The 23,349-nt window shown below is 42.1% G+C and overlaps 1 protein-coding gene across 1 annotated transcript; it reads left to right on the top strand.

The window, feature by feature from the left end:
• The first annotated feature begins 6,041 nt into the window (after positions 1-6,041).
• GTSF1L (gametocyte specific factor 1 like) lies at positions 6,042-6,542 on the top strand. The gene is made up of 2 exons (XM_070382030.1): positions 6,042-6,326; positions 6,402-6,542. The coding sequence occupies exons 1-2, from the start codon at positions 6,042-6,044 to the stop codon at positions 6,540-6,542; spliced, it is 426 nt and encodes a 141-aa protein (XP_070238131.1).
• The last annotated feature ends 16,807 nt before the right edge of the window (positions 6,543-23,349 follow it).

Below are 23,349 nucleotides of genomic sequence, written 5' to 3'. Positions count from 1 at the left end.
AGGAAGGGCGTGGCAACCCACTCCAGTATTCTTTCCTGGAGAATCCCACCGATGGAGGAGCCTGGTGGGCTACAGTCTGTGGGGTTGCAAAGAGTTGGACATGACTGAAGCGACTTAGCGCACATGGGGGATCTGGTTCCCTGAGTGGGGATCAGACCCCTGCATTAGGCCCCCCTGTATCAGTAGTGCAGAGTCTTACCACTGGACTGCCAGAGAAGTCCCTGTCTCATTCCGTTTTACTATCTGTAAGTGAGCATACATACAAAGGTGTCTGACTTCCCCAACCTTACCTGCACTTCCAGAGTAAACAACTTGAATTTGAATCCTTGCTTCAGGCTCTGCTTCTGGAAGAAGCCAGATGAAGACAGAGTCACATCCCTGGGAGGAAACCATAAAACTGGGGAGCTCCAAGCAGCAGGGAGCAGGGAAGCAAATCCACAGGGCAGCTGTCCTCGACTCACACTCAGAGTTGATGTGACCCCTGGGAGCGTCAGGAGGGCTGGCACCTAGCACCTCGGCCCCAGCCCCATGTCACACTGATGATGGAATGAGGTCTGAGTTGTTTCTGTGTCCAGGTGTGGGAAGGAGTCTGGCTGACTTCAGGCTGCTTGAGCAAACAGAGACCCCCTTAAGCACAGAGCTTGGATGTCTCGGCTCCAGAATTATGAGAAAATGAACTTGGGCTTTTTCAGCCACCCAGTCTGTGGTATTTTATTATGGCAGCCTGAGTTGACATGCATTCTCCATTGAATGCTCCAAATTAACTAGTATTATGTATTTAGTATTTATTAAATTTAGTATTTAGTAATATGTATTTAGTATTCTCTTCTAATGTGAAAACTCTTCTCTGCATCTTTGGCTACATTTCCTTTAATTTTCTTTTTTCCCTTCTTCCTGTCTTTCTTTCCTCCCTTTATTCTTTCTTTCTTTCCTTCCTTCTTCTCTCCCTCTCTCCTTTTTTAATTTCCTCCCTTCCCCTCTCCCTTCTTTCTTTCTTTCTCTTTCTCCTTTCATGTTCTCTCTCTCACTTGCTTCCACCCCCTCCCTTTAGGAAGCTCTTATAAGTCTAGGGGTCTTATACCAGTTTATAAGTAGCTGAGTCTTAGATTTACCAGTTGTACTGATTTTTATGTTTTCTGTCTCATTAATTTTTACCCTTACTTTTAATTCTCTCCCTAGGTTTATCTTGTGGCATATTTTCTAGCTTCTTGAGTTGGATGCTTCATTAACTTTCAGTCTTCCCCATGTAATAACACAAGCATTTGCGCCCTGGGACTCTTTTGTTACATTCTACGAGTTTTGCTATGCGGCGTTCCAATTGTTGTGTTCTGAATGGCCTATAATTGCAGTTTTGTTCCATTGTTTGAGTTATTTAGGAATCAATTTCCAAGTGGTTTAATTTTTTTCTGTTTGTCCCTTTGTTTTTAATTTCTGTTTTGTGGTCAGATAATGTGGCCAGAAAAAGGCAGCTTGTCAGCACCTCAGAGGTTGTCTCTGTGGCCTAGGATGGTGTGTTTCTCTCAGTTCCTCACAGATGCTTGAATGAAATGTCTTTTCCGTTTGTATTAATTTATGACACAGAGCTTGTTCTTTCCAAGCTGACATTCCTTGATGCATGGATCCTGCGAGTAGCTCCAGGGATTCTGGTGCCACCATCGGGGACCCAGGAAGCCCTCAGGCAGAGTCACTGTGGACCTTGCCTCGGCTCAGTGTCTCCAGGTGCAGCCGTTGCTCTCAACTCCTCATACAGCCTCGAGCAGCTAGTTTTCCATGGACCATGTTTCAGGAAATCCCATTTTAATGTTTTCTCTTATTTCTTGAGGGTCAACTATTTATGAAGTGTCCTGGTACAGGCATGCTTCACTTTTATGGCACTTTGCTTTATTGTGTTGTTTTGTTTGGGTTTTGGCTGCGCTGGGTCTTCCAGGTGTGCAAGGGCTTTCTCTATATAAGCGTGCAGACTTCTCATTGTGGTGGCTTCTCTTGTAGTGGGCTCAGAAGTTGTTGCACACGGACTTATTTGCCCCGAGGCATGTGGAATCTTCCTAGACAGGATCAAACTCGTGTCCCCTGCGTTGGCAGGCTTAACCACTGGGATTCCTAACCACTGGACCACCAGGGAAGCCCTTATTGTGTTTTTCACCAATTGAAAGCTTTTGGCAACCCTGCACCAAGCAAGTCTTTTGGAGTCATTTTTCCAACAGCATTTGCTCACTTCATGTCCCTGTGTCACATTTTGGCAATTCTTGCAGTGTTTTGAATTTTTAAGTTATTATTAAATATCCTTTGGTGATCTGTGTAATCAGTGATCTTTGATGTTACTGTTGTAAAGAGATTACAGTTCACTGAAGGCTGAGATAACGGTTAGAAATGTTTTAGCCGTAAAGTAATTTTAAAGTGTGTAGATTGTTGCTTTAGACATAATCGTGTAACTATTGCACATTTAGTAGACTACTGTGTGTACGTGTACTCAGTCGTGTCGAACTCTTTGCAACCCCATGGACTGTATGTCGCTACAGTGCATAGGATTGCAAAGAGTCAGACACGACTGAGTGAGTGAACACGCATGCAGGATAAAGCTAACTAGGGAATGTTTGGGCGGGGAAGGTCACAGGGAGCTCCCTGTCACTATGTGATCATCCTTCAGGGATGCCTGGGAGAGGGTGTTGGCCCTGAGAGAGAAGCTGACCTGAAGTCTCTCCGAGGCTGAAGGATTCGGATTTATGGTGACTCTGATCCTCCATCCCACCTCATAATGATGATTGCTGACTTGGCTGCCCAGGACGCATAGTTTTTCTTTCTCAGGAACCACTGTTTCTGCACATTCTGTGACCTTCTCCATGCCTGCATCTCCAGCTGTCGGCAGCATCTCTCAAGATGATCAGAGTGGGAGGGAGGGAGCAGAAGGCAGATCTGACCTCACTTGCATTATTGGTCTCTGACATGTACAGGCCTGAGAAGTGCCTGAGAAGTGCAGACAGGTGGATCTGCATCCCTCTCCCCCATCCGGTTGCTATGGTGAGTGACCTGTCAGATCCCGGACATGAAGTAGATGCTGCGAGAAGGCTGAAAGCTGGAGGACCATTCAAGAGGTCCATTAGAAGCATTAATGAGCTTGGTCTTCCCTCTCTCCGTAATGGACTAAACATTAGCCCGCCCCACTAATGCGTTCTTGGCCACAAAGAAACCTACAACAGCTAATGCCCTGTTCCCTATTATGTCAGTGACAGAAGAAATGCTTTCATTATCAATTCCATTCACAGACTTATAGATGCTTAAATCACTCGAGCCTCAGCCACCTCTGGTTTGGGCATGAAAGAGGCTATGGGAATGGGAATAAAAAAAAAAAAAAAAACATTGTCAGCATCATCAATAAACACCATGCTGGGCTTTGGGGACACATCAGAGCATATGCTGAACCACCTGTTAACTCCCCATGGGCCCGATAGCTCCTTCAACACTGGGTTTCAGGCTTAGAGAAAATGGACTCTCTGTTGCATAAATGGTATGGAAGTTAGTTTTCCAAGGACCCTTTCTCAGCAAAATATACCAGGAGCTGTCCTTGTGTAGAGGACGTTCCAGTGGGTGGCAGGGGTACAGTAAGCAAAACTCTGCAAGCCTCTCATTCCTCACAGGGGACAGCTTAGCTGGAGGCACTAGAATTCCCACCCATGCAGTGTGACGTCCTGCGTGGAATCAGGGAAGGTCCCAGTGGGCACTGACTGAGCATCTTCTCCCAGTCTGGGGGGTTTTCTACCTTGGGGAGGAGGTAGCATACTCTGCATGTGTAGAGAAAAGGGGGAAAAATTACTGGTGACAAAAAAAAACAGAATGGGGACATTGTCACGACTCTTGCCGAAGTTCCTATTCTCCCCCTCCTATGCATGCGAGAAGCCTGGACTTCCTTGATCCCTGAAGTTAGGTGTGGCCACGAAACTCACTTTAGACATGAAATGTCAGTAGAATGAAAATGTTGTCATTTCAGTGGAAGTAAAAGCATAAAGTAGAAGAGCTATTTGAAGAGACAATGACTGAGCATTTTCCAAACCGAATGAAAGACACTTAACCCAGAAGTGCGGCTGATAAATATAAGGAGAGAATAAGTATAAAGAAATCCATGGGTCGACAACCTAGTGAAACTGTAGGAAAATCAAAGATAAAAGTTCTTTGAGACAGACCTATGAAAAGACAGATGGGTTTCAAAAGAAGTGAGGTAACTGGGATTCTGAATTCTCAAACACGGAAGTTAGAAGAAATTGGGCTCTGATTCAACACAAAGAAAGAAAATAGCACCACTACTGTCAGCAAAAACACCTTCCAAGAATGAGAGTGCGAGCTTCCATGATAGCTTAGTGGTCAAGAATCTGCCCGCCAGTGCAGGAGATACAGGGTCAATCCCTGGTCTAGGAAGATCCCCCATGCTGGGGAGCAACTAAACCCAAGCACCCCAACTACTGAGCCTGTGCTCTGGAGCCCGGGAGCTGCAGCTACTGAAGCCTGAGCACCCTAGAGCCCGTGCTTCCCAACAGGAGAAGCCTCCACAGTGAGATGGCCACATGCTGCAACTAGAGCGTGGTCCCGGCTCTTGGCAACTAGAGAAAAGCCCGTGCAGCAGTGAAGATCCAGCAGAGTCAAAATAAATACATAAGCAAAAAAGAATGAGGGTGAGATAAAGATGGTTTCAGACAAATGAAATCAGAAGAGTGTGTCAAGAGGAAATTCTAAAAATAGAAAACTTCCAGCAGAAACAAAGTGATCCCACATAGTGAGTCGAGGTGCAAAAGGAGAGAGAAATAAATGTGAACACAAGTGTAATCAAACTTTGATAATAGCAATACTGTCTTGCGAAGTTTTTTAAAAAATTAGGCTTAAAATACAGGCAACAGGGACTTCCCTGGTGGTGCAGAGGTTAAAGACTCTGTGCTTCCACTGCCGGGGGCACAGGTTTGATCTCTGGTCAGGGAAGGAAGATCCCACATGCCATGTGGTACGGCCACAAAAAAAAAAAAAAAAAACGGGGAACAAAACATAATAAATCACGACGGAAGTAAATGAAGAAAAAGCTCTGTATTATCCAGAAAGAAGCTAATACTTATTAACTTTAAGACTTGATAAATTATCTTTGTTTTCACTTGTAGAGTAACCATGAAACGATTAGTTCTACAATGTATAACTTACAAACTAGTGAAAGAAATGGAGCTTTTAAAAGTCTATTTAAAGGAAGATAGAAGAAAATGAACCAAGCATAAAAGATGGTAGATTTAAACCCAACTATATCACAAATGATATTAAACATGTAAGTTTAAAGACAGGTAAATGATAAATTAGGAGTTTGGGATTAGCAGAAACAAACTATTCTATGTAAAATAAACAACAAGGTTCTACTTTACAGCACAGGGAACTATATTCATCACCTTGTAATAAGCCATAATGATAAAGAATATGAAAAAGGATATATGTGTGTGTGTAGCTGAATCACTTGGCTGTATGCCAGAAACTAACATAAACTTCAATTGAAAAAAAAAACAAACAGAAAGACAGGTAAATGATGACGGGTCACCAGTAGTTGCGCATGGCAGCTTTCCCCAAGCCCACCTCATGCCTTGAAAATAAAGGACAACAAGACTTCGGCTGATGACTCACAATGCCCATTGTGACCGTTCACAGCTGCCTGGCAGCATCACATAAGTGAGAGTTAAAGGCAAGGGCTGGCTGGCACGTCCCTTCTTCAGCTCCCTGAGGGGCCACTGTGGTTTGGGCTCTGGCATCTGCTTTGTGTGGTCCTTCCGTCTCACATGCCGCTTGATGACCGCCTGTTGTCTGTACAGCTGCTCCTATCAGCCCCTTGTCCCTCCTCCGACCCACCGCTCGTGGTCCCGAGAATAGGCAGCCCGAGTTGTTCAGACCTGCGGCTCCAGAGTTCCAAGGGGCAGCACTGGCACGGAGGACCGCTCCATCCTTCTTGCCAAAGGCCTTTTCCATGAAGGGCATTTCATCGTGACTCTGGGCAGCAGGCTACCCTGCTTCAACAACTAGTTCCCATGGAGCCAGAAGCCTTAGAAACTTGCCCTTACAACCCTCACCACCGAATCCCACTCAGCAGATTTCAGTACCACCTGGCATCATGTCGGAGAAAGAACCCTAAGAAAGCCAAAAAGATGGCCAGCTGTAAATACAACGCCTGCCACGTGGTCCCCATCAAGAAGCTGGAGGAGCACGAGGCTGCCTGTGTCAACAAAAGCACCATGGAGGAAGAGGACAGCCTGAGTCCCCTGAAGGTCAACCTCCCAAATGCAGGGCAGAAGGGCAACAGAAACGCCTCTCCAGTGTCCCCCCGTCTCCCCAACCCTGACCTCTGGAATGTTGATAGCACAAATTGCCACCCCATGTTTGTCCTTAAGTCTTTCATTCCCCAGAAGCTTGTTTGTGAAAGCGACACCAGAGAGTCAGAGACAGATGACCACACCCCATCCCTGACTGCCCCCGCAGAAGATCATCAGACCGGGAGAGTGAACCGCCAGCAGAAGATACAAGCCTCTTAAAAGCATGACGGGAGATGCAATTCACCGGAATAAAAGGCATACAAAGCAAACCACACTGGGGTGCTTTTTTTGTTTGTTTTTAACCTACCTAACAGATTCATTTTATTTTTTGGCTGCACTGGGTCTTCCTTGTTGGACACGGGCTTTTTCTAGTTGCGGCGAGCCGGGGCTACTTTTCATTGCTGTGCCCCCCCTTCTCACTGCAGTGGCTTTTCTCGTGGAGCACAGGCTCTAGGGGCTTCAGCAGTTGTGGTGCACAGGCTTATTTGCTCTACGGCATGTGTGATCTTCTGGGACCAGGGATCAAACATGCAGCCCCTGCACTGGCAGGTGGATTCTTAACCACTGGACCACCAGGGAAGTACAAGACTTTAAATGTGCATACAAACTACACAATATTAAAACGGCTTTAAAATATATTATGCAATGGCATCCTCACAAGAATTCAATGAGGTAGATTAAGTATCCACACTTTGTAAATTAGGAGATTGGGGTTTAAACCAAAGAAATGGCATGGCCAGGGGAACGTGACCAAAAGCAAAGGACACAGATGAGTCAGTCCCCAGGCCACGTGTCCTAACCTATGGTGCTAAATTGTTTTCATTTTTTTTAAGTACTTGTAACTTTGCCACCCCTGGCCCCTTCAACTGTTTATACAAAGTGTTATGTAAAGATTTCTTTTTGGAAAAAAAAGAGAAGTTCCCAGTGTTGGCCCTAGAAACTCTATGGTTAATAAAATACTTGGACTAGAGAATTGCCACATAAGAAGTAGGTAAAATAAGAAAGTGGTGTGTAAGGCATACATCCATGAAATTCAGGTCGACAAGATCAGGAAAAAAAAAATTGGTTTGGAGTATGAAACAAATTGGTCATGAGTTAGTTATTCTTGAAGCTGAGTAAAGGATAAATTTTAATTCTCTCTACTTTTATTTAAATGTTTATTTTACTATTTTATTATTCTCTATTTTTGTATAAACTTGAAATCTTACATAATAAAAATAGTTTAAATGTATTTTAATATATTCACAATATATTTTAACATAAATATATTATACAATCATATATTTTATATAAATTAGATGTCATATTTTAATAAAAATAGTTTTTAAAATATGTATTATATATAAATTTGAAGCCTTCCATAATAAAAATAGCTTTAAATATTTTTTATGATATACTTAATATATTATAAATATATATATTAGTGGGTGAAGTGAAGGTCACTCAGTCGTGTCTACTCTTTGCAACCCCATGGACTATACAGTCCGTGGAATTCTCCAGGCCAGAATACTGGAGTGGGTAGCCTTTCCCTTCTCCAGGGGAGTCTTCCCGACCCAGGGATCAAACCCAGGTCTCCCACATTGCAGGCAGATTCTTTACCAGCTGAGCCACAAGGGAAGGCTAAAGTCAACTGCCCTCTCTGAGGTAGCAGGGATAAATTAGAGACTTGGAATTAGCATATACAAGCCACTATATATAAAATAGGTAAACAATAAGGTCCTATTAGTTCAGGGAACTATATTTGATATCTTGTAATAATATATATATAGATATATTAGTGATATAAATATAATAGTGATATTCAATATCTTATAATATATATAATATATACAATAATATAAATATATAATAATGTAAGTAATATAATTATATACTATATAACAGAATCAATTTGCTGTTACAACAGAAATTAACACAATATTGCAATTTCACTATACTTCAATTTTTTAATTTAAAAACTATTATATATTACATATAAATGTGTATCATATATTACATTTTTAATTAAAAAGTTTAAATATATAAATATATTTATATGCACTATTTTAAGTATATATTATGAATATTTCAATTTTGTATAAAAATAGATAATAAGATAGAGATATATATACACACACATTAAATGCAATATAGTATTTTGGGTTGGCTTCTGGAACAGAAAAAGATATTAGTGGAAACGTGGTGAAATACAATTAAAGTCTGTAGTTTAGTTAACAGCATTCTGCTGACGTGAATTTTCGTTTTATTGAGTGCACCATGGTCTTTCAAGATATTAACATTAGGGAAAGCTGGTTGGAGGGTATAGGGGAACTCTTTGTACCACCCATGCAAATTTTCTGTAAACCTAAAATGATTTCAAAATAATAAAATTTAAAGACAGAGCAAAGAGCAACACAATGAGCAGAACTCTGGACTCTCCTCCACCCCGTTGGCCTTGGGCAGCTGCCTTGCTGTGGTCATGTTAGTCGCTCAGTCATGTCCAACTCCTGCCTGCCTCTGTGCTTGCTCATCTGCAGAGCAGAGATGATAAGCTCATAGGATGTTGTGGAGGACTAGGACTTAACACAAGCAGGATTACTAGGACAGTGTCTGGTACAAAGGAAGCCCTGCATTAATGTTAACCGCTAGTACTGGTAATGGTGGAGGTATTCAGCAAGAAGAAAATGTCATGTGGTAAGGGAAAAAATGATGAGCAAGTCAATTTATAAAATATATAAACAAATTTAATCAACTCAGAAAAATCATCAATGTTGCATTTAACATGATAAAAATCAGCTAGGAAAGGGCATTGTTCAGAAGGAAAGAAACACTGAATAGCAAATATGTATATTAAAAATGTTTGCTGCTGCTGCTAAGTTGCTTCAGTCATGTCCAACTCTGTGCGACCCCATAGACGGCAGCCCACAGGCTCCCCCGTCACTAAGATTCTCCAGGCAAGAACACTGGGGTGGGTTGCCCTTCCCTTTGTTTATGTAGTCCCCAAAACAAGTTTTATATGCTACAAACCAGCCAAGAGGAGGAAAGAGACCAGGATATTACAGAAACTTCACAAATTCAATGAAGAAAAGAAAAGGAAAAAAGGTATAGATGGTAAAGAGAAAACACAACTTTAAATGGCAGAAATTAACCCAAATATATCAATATTCATATAAATGTAAAGGGATTTAACTTACCTATTTAAAAGTCCTATTTATCTTTCTAAATCAAATATATGTCCATTTTGATCATACTAACAGATTGTAGGAAATACATGCCGCCACCACCTCCCATCCCCTGGAGAAGGAAATGGAAACCCACTCCAGTATTCTTGCCTGGAGAAGCCCATGGCCAGAGGAGCCTGGCAGGCTACAGTCCATGGGCTCACAAAGAGTCGGACATGACTTAGTGACTAAACCACCACCACCTCCACCACCTCCCATACATGTAACACATAACCATCGATCATGGCATTCTTTCCTGAGCCTGGACAATTCTTTCGGAATCCTCAACACAAGGCTCTAGGCAGAGGAGGTCACACAGAGGTCGGCTCTGTCTTGACAGCGTCCACCCCTAGGCAGGTTCCCTACTTGATCCTTTCTGACCCTCACGTCCCAACTCATGTTCCAGAAGGAACAAAGAAATACAGGAACCTAAGAAAACATCCTAGATGGAAATCTAGAGGAAAGACCAGGCAAGAGAGGGATGCCTTTTCTAAACGCCAGAGTTACATCTCAGCCAACTCTTCCGTCTTCTCCTCATCCCTTACCTCTGCTGGGCCTATCTCTGGGGAGACATCCCGGCAAGCCAGCCTCTAGCAGGGACCATCATTAAAACACATGTTAGCAGTGACAGTGAGCACAGTAAGCCAGTGCTGGGCTGGGTGCCAGCAACTGGATCACAGAGGAGAATGGGCTGGGGGTAATGGCAGCCCCAGGACCCCTGGGCAGCAGGTGAACTTCCGAAGTTCCTGGTGAGGATTCCTGGCAGAGGAGGAGCCTGGCATGAAAAGCCATATGCTCAGGCAGAGGGGGTTCTGGCATAACAGAGGAAGGAAAAAAGAAAGGGGCGCTAGAGATTTCCCTGGTGGTCCAGTGGTTAAGAATCCACCTTCCACTATAGGGAATGTGGGTTCGATCCCTGGTCAGGGAATTAAGATCTCACATGCAGTGAGGCAGCCAAGTCCACACACCATAACTAGAGAGGCCTGTGTGAGGTAACAAGGACTCAGCATAGCTGGAGAAAAAAAGTGGGGGGAGCTACCTTGGGGCCAGTTGCCTTGCAGATACTAAGCCCCAGCCACAATCCTGAGGGGAAAGTATTTTTGTTTCCAATATACAGATATGAAAAGTGAGTCTTAGAGAAGCTAAATAATTTGCCTTGGTTCATAAAGTTAGTAAGTGATGAGTAGCCTAATGAATCCATCTCCAGAAATTCCACTCCTAAATTTGTACAAACCAGAAATGTGTACATGAGTTTGCCAAAAGATGAGGACAGCTATTCTTAACAGCACTATTTGTAATGTTGTTGTTCAGTCACTAAGTCGTGTTTGACTCTGTGATCCCATGGTCTACAGCACGCCAGGCTTCCTTGAGCAAATTCCCGGAGTTTGCTCAAGTTCATGTCCATTGAGTCAGTGATGCTATCCAACCATCTCATCCTCTGCTGCCATCTTTTGCTTTAGCCTTCAATCTTTCCCAGCATCAGGGTCTTTTCAAATGAGTTGGCTCTTCTCATCAGGTGGCCAAAATATTGGAGCTTCAGCTTCAGCATCAGTCCTTCCAACAAATATTCAATGAATGTTACTATTAATAAACCTTATTTTTTTTCTTTTCTTTTTTTAAAATTTTATTTTATTTTTAAACTTTACAATATTGTATTAGTTTTGCCAAATGTTGAAATGAATCCACCACAGGTATACATGTGTTCCCCATCCTGAAACCTCCTCCGTCCTCCCTCCTCCCTCCCCATACCATCCCTCTGGGTAGTCCCAGCGCACCAGCCCCAAGCATCCAGCATCGTGCATTGAACCTGGACTGGCGACTTGTTTCATACATGATATTATACATGTTTCAATGCCATTCTCTCAAATCTTCCCACCCTCTCCCTCTTCCACAGAGTCCATAAGACTGATCTATACATCAGTGTCTCTTTTGCTATCTCGTACACAGGGTTATTGTTACCATCTTTCTAAATTCCATATATATGCATTAGTATACTATATTGGTGTTTTTCTTTCTGGCTTACTTCACTCTGTATAATAGGCTCCAGTTTCATCCACCTCATTAGAACTAATTTAAATGAATTCTTTTTAATGGCTGAGTAATACTCCATTGTGTATATGTACCACAGCTTTCTTATCCATTCATCTGCTGATGGACATCTAGGTTGCTTCCATGTTCTGGCTATTATAAACAGTGCTGCAATGAACATTGGGGTACACGTGTCTCTTTCCCTTCTGGTTTCCTCAGTGTGTATGCCCAGCAGTGGGATTGCTGGATCATAAGGCAGTTCTATTTCCAGTTTTTTAAGGAATCTCCACACTGTTCTCCATAGTGGCTGTACTAGTTTGCATTCCCACCAACAGTGTAAGAGGGTTCCCTTTTCTCCATACCCTCTGCAGCATTTATTGCTTGTAGACTTTTGGATCGCAGCCATTCTGACTGGCGTGAAATGGTACCTCATAGTGGTTTTGATTTGCATTTCTCTGATAATGAGTGATGTTGAGCATCTTTTCATGTGTTTGTTAGCCATCTGTATGTCTTCTTTGGAGAAATGTCTATTTAGTTCTTTGGCCCATTTTTTGATTGGGTCATTTATTTTTCTGGAGTTGAGCTGTAGGAGTTGCTTGTATATTTTTGAGATTAGTTCTTTGTCAGTTGCTTCATTTGTTATTATTTTCTCCCATTCTGAAGGCTGCCTTTTCACCTTGCTAATAGTTTCCTTTGATGTGCAGAAGCTTTTAAGTTTAATTAGGTCCCATTTGTTTATTTTTGCTTTTATTTCCAATATTCTGGGAGGTGGGTCATAGAGGATCCTGTTGTGATGCATGTCGGAGAGTGTTTTGCTTGTGTTCTCTAGGAGTTTTATAGTTTCTGGTCTTACATTTAGATCTTTAATCCATTTTGAGTTTATTTTTGTGTATGGTGTTAGAAAGTGTTCTAGTTTCATTCTTTTATAAGTGGTTGGCCAGTTTTCCCAGCACCACTTGTTAAAGAGATTGTCTTTAATCCATTGTATATTCTTGCCTCCTTTGTCAAAGATAAGGTGTCCATATGTGCGTGGATTTATCTCTGGGCTTTCTATTTTGTTCCATTGATCCATATTTCTGTCTTTGTGCCAGTACCATACTGTCTTGATAAATGTGGCTTTGTAGTAGAGCCTGAAGTCAGGTAGGTTGATTCCTCCAGTTCCATTCTTCTTTCTCAAGATAGCTTTGGCTATTCGAGGTTTTTTGTATTTCCATACAAATTGTGAAATTATTTGTTCTAGCTCTGTGAAGAATACCGTTGGTAGCTTGATAGGGATTGCATTGAATCTATAAATTGCTTTGGGTAGTATACTCATTTTCACTATACTGATTCTTTCAATCCATAAACATGGTATATTTCTCCATCTATTAGTGTCCTCTTTGATTTCTTTCACCAGTGTTTTATAGTTTTCTATATATAGGTCTTTAGTTTCTTTAGGTAGATATATTCCTAAGTATTTTATTCTTTCCATCGCAATGGTGAATGGAATTGTTTCCTTAATTTCTCTTTCAGTTTTCTCATTATTAGTGTATAGGAATGCAAGGGATTTCTGTGTGCTGATTTTATATCCTGCAACTTTACTATAATCATTGATTAGTTCTAGTAATTTTCTGGTGGAGTCTTTAGGGTTTTCTATGTAGAGGATCATGTCATCTGCAAACAGTGAGAGTTTTACTTCTTCTTTTCCAATTTGGATTCCTTTTATTTCTTTTTCTGCTCTGACTGATGTGGCCAAAACTTCCAAAACTATGTTGAATAGTAATGGTGAAAGTGGGCACCCTTGTCTTGTTCCTGACTTTAGAGGAAATGCTTTCAATTTTTCACCATTGAGGATAATGTTTGTTGTGGGTTTGTCATATATAGCTTTTATTATGTTGAGGTATGTTCCTTCTATTCCTGCTTTCTGGAGAGTTTTTATCATAAATGGATATTGAATTTTGTCAAAGGCTTTCTCTGCATCTATTGAGATAATCATATGGTTTTTATTTTTCAATTTGTTAATGTGGTGTATTACATTGATTGATTTGCAGATATTGAAGAATCCTTGCATCCCTGGGATAAAGCCCACTTGGTCATGGTGTATGATCTTTTTAATGTGTTGTTGGATTCTGATTGCTAGAATTTTGTTAAGGATTTTTGCATCTATGTTCATCAGTGATATTGGCCTGTAGTTTTCTTTTTATGTGGGATCTTTGTCAGGTTTTGGTATTAGGGTGATGGTGGCCTCATAGAATGAGTTTGGAAATTTACCTTCCTCTGAAATTTTCTGGAGGAGTTTGAGCAGGATAGGTGTTAGCTCTTCTCTAAATTTTTGGTAGAATTCAGCTGTGAAGCCATCTGAAACTGGGCTTTTGTTTGCTGGAAGAGTTTTGATTACAGTTTCAATTTCCATGCTTGTGATGGGTCTGTTAAGATTTTCTATTTCTTCCTGGTCCAGTTTTGGAAAGTTGTACTTTTCTAAGAATTTGTCCATTTCTTCCACGTTGTCCATTTTATTGGCATGTAATTGTTGATAGTAGTCTCTTATGATCCTTTGTATTTCTGTGTTGTCTGTTGTGATCTCTCCATTTTCATTTCTAATTTTATTGATTTGATTTTCCTCCCTTTGTTTCTTGATGAGTCTGGCTAATGGTTTGTCAATTTTATTTATCCTTTCAAAGAACCAGCTTTTGGCTTTGTTGATTTTTGCTATGGTCTCTTTTGTTTCTTTTGCATTTATTTCTGCCCTAATTTTTAAGATTTCTTTCCTTCTACTAACCCTGGGGTTCTTCATTTCTTCCTTTTCTAGTTGCTTTAGGTGTAGAGTTAGGTTATTGATTTGACTTTTTTCTTGTTTCTTGAGGTATGCCTGTAGTGCTATGAACTTTCCCCTTAGCACTGCTTTTACAGTGTCCCACAGGTTTTGGGTTGTTGTGTTTTCATTTTCATTCATTTCTATGCAAATTTTGATTTCTTTTTTGATATCTTCTGTGACTTGTTGGTTATTCAGCAGGGTGTTGTTCAGCCTCCATATGTTGGAATTTTTAATAGTTTCTCTCCTGTAATTGAGATCTAATCTTACTGCACTGTGGTCAGAAAAGATGCTTGGAATGATTTCTATTTTTTTGAATTTACCAAGGCTAGATTTATGGCCCAGGAGGTGATCTATCCTGGAGAAGGTTCCATGTGCGCTTGAGAAAAAGGTGAAATTCGTTGTTTTGGGATGAAATGTCCTATAGATATCAATTAGGTCTAACTGGTCTATTGTATTGTTTAAAGTTTGTGTTTCCTTGTTAATTTTCTGTTTAGGTGATCTATCCATAGGTGTGAGTGGGGTATTAAAGTCTCCCACTATTATTGTGTTATTGTTAATTTCTCCTTTCATACTTGTTAGCATTTGTCTTACATACTGCAGTGCTCCTGTGTTGGGTGCACATATATTTATAATTGTTATATCTTCTTCTTGGATTGATCCTTTGATCATTATGTAGTGACCATCTTTGTCTCTTTTCACAGCCTTTGTTTTAAAGTCTATTTTATCTGATATGAGTATTGCTACTCCTGCTTTCTTTTGATCCCTATTTGCATGGAAAATCTTTTTCCAGCCCTTCACTTTCAGTCTGTATGTGCCCCCTGTTTTGAGGTGGGTCTCTTGTAGACAACATATGTAGGGGTTTGTTTTTGTATCCATTCAGCCAGTCTTTGTCTTTTGGTTGGGGCATTCAACCCATTTACGTTTAAGGTAATTACTGATAAGTATGATCCCATTGCCATTTACTTTATTGTTTTGGGTTCGAGTTTATACACTGTTTTTGTGTTTCCTGTCTAGAGAATATCCTTCAGTATTTGTTGGACAGCTGGTTTGATGGTGCTGAATTCTCTCAGCTTTTGCTTGTCTGAGAAGCTTTTGGTTTCTCCTTCATATTTGAATGAGATCCTTGCTGGGTACAATAATCTGGGCTGTTGGTTATTTTCTTTCATCATTTTAAGTATGTCTTGCCATTCCCTCCTGGCTTGAAGAGTTTCTATTGAAAGATCAGCTGTTATCCTAATGGGAATTCCCTTGTGTGTTATTTGTTGTTTTTCCCTTGCTGCTTTTAATATTTGTTCTTTGTGTTTGATCTTTGTTAATTTGATTAATATGTGTCTTGGGGTGTTTCGCCTTGGGTTTATCCTGTTTGGGACTCTCTGGGTTTCTTGGACTTGGGTGATTATTTCCTTCCCCATTTTAGGGAAGTTTTCAACTATTATCTCTTCAAGTATTTTTTCATGGTCTTTCTTTTTGTCTTCTTCTTCTGGGACCCCTATGATTCAAATGTTGTAGCGTTTAATATTGTCCTGGAGGTCTCTGAGATTGTCCTCATTTCTTTTAATTCGTTTTTCTTTTATCCTCTCTGATTTGTTTTTTTCTACCATTCTATCTTCTAATTCACTAATCCTATCTTCTGCCTCTGTTATTCTACTGTTTGTTGCCTCCAGAGTGTTTTTGATCTCATTTATTGCATTATTCATTATATATTGACTCTCTTTTATTTCTTCTAGGTCCTTGTTAAACCTTTCTTGCATCTTCTCAATCCTTGTCTCCAGGCTATTTATCTGTGATTCCATTTTGATTTCAAGATTTTCAATTTCACTATCATTATTCGGAATTCTTTATCAGGTAGATTCCCTATCTCTTCCTCTTTTGTTTGGTTTGGTGGGCATTTATCCTGTTCCTTTACCTGCTGGGTATTCCTCTGTCTCTTCATCTTGTTTAAATTGCTGAGTTTGGGGTGTCCTTTCTGTATTCTGGCAGTTTGTGGAGTTCTCTTTATTGTGGCGTTTCCTCACTTTGTGTGGGTTTGTACAGGTGGCTTGTCAAGGTTTCTTGGTTAGGGAAGCTTGTGTCGGTGTTCTGGTGGGTGGAGCTGTATTTCGTCTTTCTGGAGGGCAATGAAGTGTCCAGTAATGAGTTATGAGATGTCTATGGTTTTGGGGTGACTTTGGGCAGCCTGTATCTTGGAGCTCAGGGCTGTGTTCCTTTGTTGCTGGAGAATTTGCTTGGTATGTCTTGCCCTGGAACTTGTTGGCCCTTGTGTGGTGCTTGGTTTCAGTGTAGGTATGGAGGCATTTGATGAGCTCCTGTCAATTAATGTTCCTTGGAGTCAGGAGTTCCCTGGAGTCAGGGTTTGGACTTAAGCCTCCTGCTTCCAGTTATCAGTCTTATTTTTACAGTAGTTTAAAAACTTCTCCTTCTATACAGCACCATTGATAAAACATCTACATTAAAGATGAAAAGTTTCTCTACCGTGAGGGTCACCCAGAGAGGTTCACAGCGTTACATGGAGAAGAGAAGAGGGAGGAGGGAGTTAGATGTGACCCTAATGAGATGAGGTGGAATTAATAGAGGAGAGAGTGGGCTAGCCAGTAATCACTTCCTTATGTGCACTCCACAACTGGACCGCTCAGAGATGTTCACCGAGTTATACAGAGAAGAGAAGAAGGAGGAAGGAGACAGAGGTGGCCAGGAGGATAAAAGGGGGGAATGAAAAGAAGGGAGACAGATCCAGCCAGTAATCAGTTCCCTAAGTGTTCTCCACCATCTGGAACACACAGAAATTCACAGAGTTGGGTAGAGTAGAGAGGGGTTAGGGAGGAGACACAGGAGACCTGATGGAGAAAAAGGAGAGTCCAAAGGGAGAGAGAGCAGTCAAGCCAGTAATCTCGCTCCCTAGTGAAAAATGGGTACTGAAGATTGGGTTCTTAAAGGTACAAAATTGGTAACAAATACATAAAAGCAAAAATTAAAAATCTAGAGTAGAGTTTGGGATTTCAAAAATACGATGTTAAAGAAGGAAAAGAAAGAGAGAAAAAACGAACAAACAAAAACAAACAAGGTCGTGAAAATTATAAAGAAAATATAGGTACAAAATTGGTAACTAATACCAAAAAGCAAAAGTTAAAAATCTAGAGTAGAGTTTGGAATTTCAAAAATACAATGTTAAAAAATAGAAGAGGAAAAAGAAAGAGAGGGGGAAAAAAAAAAAAAAAACAAACAAAGTCACAAAAATTATAAAGAAAATACAAGTACAAAATTGATAACAAATACCAAAAAGCATGAATTAAAAATCTAGAGTAGAATTTGGAATTTCAGATATACAATGTTATATAAAAGAAGAAGAGAAAGAAACATAAAAAAAAAGTCACAGAAATTATAAAAAAAACTATAGGTACAAAATTTATTACAAATACCAAAAAGCTAAAATTAAAAATCTAGAGTAGAGTTTGGAATTTCAAAATACAATGTTAAAGAAAAGGAGAAAAAAAAAAAAAAGGTAAAAAAATTATAAAAAAATATATATGAAGTTTGCTTTAAAAAATAGGGTCTTTTTTTTTTTTGCAAAGTAATAGGTTATAAAAGTGAAAATTAAAGGAATAATAGAGGACTTAAAATTTTTTTAATTAAAAAAAAAAGAATGATCGTAAAAATAGTAAAAATATATCTAGGACTTTCTCTGGTTTTGTTGTGAGTATTGTGGGTTCAGTTCATTTTTGGCTAGTTCCTTGGTCCAACTTATGTTTCTCAAGATCTATAGGCCCCTTCCTATGTAGTTGGTACTAACCACAGGGTTTTAATCTATTGCCTGTAGCTTCCAAGGTGGTTCCCTCTGTTATAGCTTCTTCTGTTTGCTGGTCTCTTCAGTGTCTGGTTTCCGCCCTGACACAAAGGGAACGGTGGAGGACACTTTTTTTTTTTTTTTTAGGCTCACTTGTTCAGTTGGGCTGTGGGGAGGGAGGGAGGGATGCTGCAAACAAATAACACTGGCGTGTGCTTGCTGTGCCTCAGCCACACTGGGTCTGCCCCAGCTCAGGGCGCGTGTAGCCTCCCTGCCCACACTGCTCAGGCTCTAGGTTGCTCTGCCGGGAACCATCCGTGGCCGGCCCTGGGCTGCCTGCACCTCCCAGGTCCAAGCCGCTCAGGTTCAGGCACTCGGGTAGTCCTCAGAGGCACAGACTCGGTTGGGCCTGCGTTTTGTGCCCTTCCCAGGTCCGAGCAGCTCAGGTGATGAGGTGTTTGGCGAGCGCGATTGCTGCGACTTATCGCCTCCCCGCCACTCCGTTATCTAGGTGTACAACTGGTGCACCTTCTCAGGCAGATGCTGACCGTCCAGACCCCCAAGAAGTTTTAGTTAGCAAAGAAGCCTTCTTACAGTTTTGTAGATAATGTCTCTCTGGGGCTGTGATTGCCCCCTTCCGGCTCTGGCTGCCTGTCACCGGAGGGGGAAGGTCTGCAGCCGGCTATCTCTGTTCAGTCCTTTGTTCTGTGCGCAGGCCTGGCAGTGTCTTAGGTTAGGGCTGGCTTTTCGCGTGTTAGATATCCCACAGTCTGGTTTGCTAGCCCAAATTATTTCGCTCAGATAGCGCTCGGGGTATTCAGGCCAGATTCTTACTCTCAGCGATGCAGCCCGCACCGCGCCTCCCTGCCCAGCCCCCGCTTGCTAATGGCGGGTGCAGGCGTCTGTGCTGCTTCTCCGCTGGGGGAGTTACCGTAGGGCTCGCAATCTGCGGGGTTTAATTGTTTATTTATTTTTCCTCCCTGTTATGTTGCCCTCTGTGCTTCCAAGGTTCGGCACAGATTTGGCAGTTAGAAGGTTTCCTGGTGTTTGGAAACTTCTCTCTTTTAAGACTCCCTTCCCGGGACGGAACTCTGTCCCTCCCTCTTTTGTCTCTTTTTTTGTCTTTTATATTTTTTCCTACCTCCTTTCGAAGACTTGGGTTGCTTTCCTGGGTGCCTGATGTCCTCTGCCGGCATTCAGAAGTTGTTTTGTGGAATTTACTCGGCGTTTAAATGTTCTTTTGATGAATTTGTGGGGGAGAAAGTGTTCTCCCCGTCCTACTCCTCTGCCATATTAGCTAATAATAAACCTTATTAATTACTATTAATATTCAATGAATATTACTATATGTAATGCCAGTCCCCAAATATTCCACCTGTCCTGCAGGAGAAATGGGTATAGTATAGAAAAGATCCATGATGGAACGCGATGCAGTCCTGAAAACGAACTGACTGTAACTACCTGGTCAACAAGGGTAAATCTTACATAAAGTGAAATTCAGTTTACACAGACTTTTTTAAAAAAGCAAGATAAATCAATGATGTGTGGATTCAGGATGGTAGTTACCTTTGGCGGGGAGGAGGAGGGGTTTCCGGGGTGCTGGCCATGGTCTATCTCTTGACCTGGGTACTGTGTGGCCTGGGTACTGTGTGACCTGGGTACTGTGTGACCTGGGTAGTGTGTTCACTTTGTGAAAAATCCATCCAGCTATTCACTTGGGATCTGTGTATTGTCCTGTAGGTTGGACTTCCGTGAAAAGTCCTGAAAAACTGAACTTATACCTAATGCAGATGCTTTCTCTACTGTTTATCTCTGATGCCCTGGCTAGTCACTGAAGTGCTGGCCTTGACTGGGCTCAAGTCCTGACTCGACCACTTTCTAGTAACTTCCACTCAGAACAGTCAGCTGAAACTTGGACACTAACTTCTCCTTTGCAGGGTTCTTGCACACAAGAAAGAAATGAACAAGCGTGTTGTAATAACATCACAAGAGCCTGTGTCTTCTGAGCCCCCACATGTTTGCCAGCATTCTATTCAACTTCTTCAACCACTCTGGAAGGTTAAAGCTTCTCCCATTTTATAGCCAAGGACTCCAAGGCTCAGAGACAAGCTGGGATTCACATCTGGGTCTGTCTGATGCAAAGTCAGAGCTTTATCTGTGGCTACCAGGAGAGCCCTGGAAGGTTTGCCAGATGTCCTGACAATGCGTGACAATCAAGACTCAAGCATCCTCACAGGAGCTTTGGATTCCAGAATCCTTCCTCCCACTCATTTCTGAAAAGTTCTGAGTCTCCTAAGTTCCTCTTGCACCTCGTTGAGCCCACCATGAATTGTTCATTTTCCTCGGAGTTCTTCAGCAGACCTTCCTATGAGCTAGTTATTGCTGCATTAATGCTGTTTAAAAAACATCCCAGTGTTCAGTGGCTTCAAACAACATTCTTTTTCTAAAAGAGAATTATTTATTTATTTGGCTGCAGTGGGTTTTAGTTGCGGTACTTGGGATTTTTAGTTGCAGCATTCAGGCTCTTATTCGCACATGTGGGATCCAGTTCCCTGACCAGGGATTGAACCTGGGCCCCCTGCATTAGGAGCATGGAGTCTTAGCCACTGGACCACCAGGCAAGTCCCAGCAACATTTGTATCACGTGTCGTCTGGGGGTTGGCTAATCCAGGCCCACAAAAAAAAGAGCAGACAAAAATAAAAAAAGAATACTGCTGCCTATGCAAGCAGACCTCACATTTTTTCCCAATGCATAGGAAACGCTGACAGAATCAATCCTATGCTTGACCAAATATCAACAAATTTCAAAGATTTAAAGTCACATGGACTATGCTCCCTGACAACAGGAGGATACAGCTAAGAATTAACACTAAAAATGATGAAGCCTTCCCTACCCTTCTAGTTCTAGCTTCCCTAGGCTTCTCTCTGTGCCACATCCCATCATGGCAGGATGAGATATTAATTAACAGCTACTGGTACCAAGCCTGCTACTCTCAGAAGAACATCCCCCAACCATGCCTTTCTGCAGGGCATTTGAGACTCAGGGTCTGCACCTGTCCTTGTCAGACTGTCCCACTCATCATGGACTATAACCTTGCTGCTGCTGCTAAGTCGCTTCAGTCATATCCGACTCTGTGTGACCCCATAGACAGCAGCCCACCAGGCTCCACCGTCCCTGGGATTCTCCAGGCAAGAACACTGGAGTGGGTTGCCATTTCCTTCTCCAATACATGAAAGTGAAAAGTGAAAGTGAAGTCGCTTAGTCATGTCCGACTCTTAGCAACCCCATGGACTGCAGCCCACCAGGCTCCTCCGTCCATGGGATTTTCCAGGCAAGAGTACTGGAGTGGGGTGCTATTGCCTTCTCCGGGACTACTACCTAAATACCTATTAACTAGGTCAGCCCTAGTCAATATACAAGTAAAACACCTTCATCCTGTGCAGCTGAGACCATGGTCTGTATCAGTGAAAAGTTCGATTTTCCACTCATTTAGAAATTCAACTTAATTGCTTTCCAGCATATCCAGCCAAGGGTGGAAACATAAAATCCATCTTAAAGGGAGTTAAATCACTGCCATCACTATTCATCAGAGCTTTGGTGATCTCTGGAAATAGCTGGAATATAGAAATGATTCACACTGGGGTCTGCTGAGAAAGTGGCTCATTTAGACAATCTCAGTCCCAAGCTAATATGGCCCATCAATTACCTGTTCTGAGAGCCTGATTTCCCCACCACTTTTCTTTCTTTTTTAAAGAGAATTAATTTATTTGGCTGCATGTGGGACATTTAGTTATGGCATGCAAGCTCTTAGTTGTGGCCTATGGGATTGTTTCCTGACCAAAGATGGAGTCCGGGTCCCCCTGCATTGGGAGCACGGAGTCTTAGCCACTGGACCACCAAGAAGTGCTCCAATCAGCTTTCCTATTACTTTGGTATTACAAGGGAGAAAATTTTTTCTCTGGATAAAGAATCATTTTCTTCACAACTGCTGTCCACCATGGAACTGACTGTTGAATAATAGAGTCACATCTCCTCATCAGTGGGAGTGTTCAAGCAAAGGCCAGACAACTGCTTGATGTAGATGTTGAAGAAAGGGTCTGAAAAATCAGAAAAATGCTTCAAGGACTTACCTATGGGCGCCCTTTGCCTGCTGCCGCAAACACATCAATGGCCACCAGGTGGCGATAGAGTTGCATCATCGTTGCAAAAGTGTTACTAACCCAGAAGTTTTTTTCAAAGTACCAAAAACCTAATTTGAACAAAATATAATTTAAAATAGGAAAAAATAGGAATACCATACTTCCAACATTCCCACTTCTGGGTATATAGATTAGCAGCTCGGCCTCTGCAGGCTTGTTCCTTCCTGGCTTGTTACTCCAGCCTGGAAAACACCAGGCTCTGGAGCAGCTGGAATAGTCAAGATCTCCAAAGCCGCAGGCCTCGCTGGAGCACTTGTGGCCCAAACCTCATGGTCAAACTTCAAGCAGGGCCCTCAGCCTCCTTTCAGTGGAACCCAATACCCCTATTCCCGAGTGGGCTGTTTCCTCCCTGTCTACACAGTGGACACACATCTCAATCCTCCCCCTACCTTGCAGCAGACAGCCCAGCCCCCATGCTAACACTCCTTTGCTATTTTTCCTCAAAGCCCCTATTGGCTCCAGCATGTAGTGTGTAGATTTGTCTGCCCTTGGTAGGATCTAAGACCCAGGAGAGTGAGGTTGCTTGAGGGTAGGGTCGGGTGGGGGTACTTTTTTTTTTTTTTTGCTAAGCAGCAGAACCATGCCTCACCAGGGGGTTGGTGGGAGGAGTTGAAAAGACTCCTGTGAAAACTCCATGTGTATTTCATGCAGCCGAACAACTCCTGGGCAAGCTAACAGGTCTGCAGTTACTCTGGCCACCTCCTTCAGGGGAAAGGGAAGAACCTCAGGATAAGCCAGAGTGGGTGAGTAGGACTGCGGGGAGGGGGCGCTGGGCAGAAGCCCCTGCCAGGTTGCAGGCCAGGCCACTGTGAAACGCCCCCCGGGAGCTTATGATGAACCTGTGCGTGCGTGTTGTCGCTTCGGTTGTGTCCCGACTCTGTGACCCAATGGACCATAGCCCACCAGCCTCTTCTGTCCGTAAGATTCTCCAGGAAAGAATACTAGAGTGGGTTGCCATGCCCTCCTCCAGGGGATCTTCCTGACTCGGGGGTCAAACCCGCGCCTCTTACATCCCCTCCACTG

The sequence above is a fragment of the Bos mutus genome, chromosome 13 (assembly GCF_027580195.1).
Source record: "Bos mutus isolate GX-2022 chromosome 13, NWIPB_WYAK_1.1, whole genome shotgun sequence".
In the NCBI taxonomy this organism is placed as follows: Eukaryota; Metazoa; Chordata; class Mammalia; order Artiodactyla; family Bovidae; genus Bos; species Bos mutus.
The sequence above is the reverse complement of the archived record's forward strand: the minus strand, read 5'-3'. Positions and strand labels throughout refer to the sequence as shown.

Coding starts and splice junctions, on each gene's coding strand:
- GTSF1L (XM_070382030.1), top strand. CDS start 6,042: ATGGAGCCAGAAGCCTTAGAAACTTGCCCTTACAACCCTCACCACCGA. Junction 6,327..6,401: donor GCAACAGAAACGCCTCTCCA/GTGTCCCCCCGT, acceptor TTTGTCCTTAAG/TCTTTCATTCCCCAGAAGCT.